This window comes from Capsicum annuum, unplaced genomic scaffold (genome assembly GCF_002878395.1).
Source record: "Capsicum annuum cultivar UCD-10X-F1 unplaced genomic scaffold, UCD10Xv1.1 ctg46272, whole genome shotgun sequence".
NCBI classification, from domain to species: domain Eukaryota; kingdom Viridiplantae; phylum Streptophyta; class Magnoliopsida; order Solanales; family Solanaceae; genus Capsicum; species Capsicum annuum.
Genome location: NW_025853831.1, coordinates 1 through 1,277, shown reverse-complemented (window position 1 = coordinate 1,277; position 1,277 = coordinate 1). Strand labels below are relative to the sequence as shown.

The window sequence follows — 1,277 nt, the reverse complement described above, 5'->3', positions numbered from 1 at the left end:
CAAGAGCTCCGTAAGTTGATACATCAGGCTTATCACCATACTCCGTCATCTCAGCAAGCAAACTTAACGATCTTTCAAAATCACCACATTTGCAGTAGGCATGTATCGTAGGAGTATAACTAAACTTGGTCGGGACCAACCCCGTATTCTTAACCTGCTCTAGAAACTTTTCAGCTTCCTGAATTTTCTCATCCTTGCATGAATAACAGATCAATGTGTTATATGTCACGATATCTGGCTTACTGCCAGCTTCAATCATTTTTCTTACAGTGTTTATTGCTTCCACAGTAAAACCATGCCTACACCTAGCATCAATGATAGTGTTATACACTCGGACATTGACAATCACACCCCTCTCAGCTATGTCTTGCACAAGCATATCAACTTTCTCAAAATTCCCATCTTTACAAAACCCATTTATCAAAGCCCCATAAGTCTCCAGCGTGGGTAAAAAGCTCTTCAATTTCAACTCATTGAAAAGCCGATACGCACTTCTAATGTCACCCTTCTTGCAGTAGCCATCTATCAACGTATTGTAAAAAACAGCATTTGGTAGACAAACTTTACCCCATTTATCCTCAATCAATTTCCTACCCTCTTCAACCTTCCCCTCTTTACTCAACCCTGTAACAATAATACAAGTGCCAAAATTATCCAAAAATTTATCCTCAACACCGCCACTTCTCTCGACGAGCTCATCATACAGTCGCCTAGCATCTTTAATCTTACCACATATTACAATACCATGAAGTAAAGAATTAACAGTAACTACATGTGGAACTAAATCATAAGTTTTCAATACAAAATAATACAATTCAACAGCTTTATTAACCAAATTAGAATCCGAATAAACTTTAATTACAGCATCCAACGCCTCAAGAATCGGGAACTTATCTTCACAAGTAATCAATTCAGACAACAAGCTTTCAACTTCATCAAAAACTCTAAACTTAGCCAAGAGTTTCAAAAGCGAAGAATAAGCAAACGATCAAGAGGACAACCGTAGGGTCTATTCATCTCAGCAAGCAAACTAGAGTATGCAACAGGAGTATGTTCGTGAGCACCAATTTTTCTGGTTAGATAACTGAACTATGGTGGACTGATGTGTGAATTCGCAATCCATGTTTCGGAAATCACACCAATTGTGCGTATTTTTATTAAAATTCTCCGCCATGGCAAGCAACAAATGATCACACAGATTACATAAAGTCGGCAACAATAAACACACTATTTAAGCCCAAACAAAAATCAATTCAATATCTCTTTCATTTAGTCAA

The 1,277-nt window shown here is 37.6% G+C and overlaps 1 protein-coding gene across 1 annotated transcript; it reads right to left on the bottom strand.

Annotated features, from left to right (window-relative positions):
- Window positions 1-22: 22 nt before the first annotated feature.
- Window positions 23-944, bottom strand: LOC124892341 (pentatricopeptide repeat-containing protein At1g52620-like; the record flags this gene model as incomplete). Its single annotated transcript, XM_047403654.1, has 1 exon — window positions 23-944. A coding segment is annotated over one exon (922 nt), but the record flags the coding sequence as incomplete, so codon positions are not given.
- Between the last annotated feature and the right edge of the window lie 333 nt (window positions 945-1,277).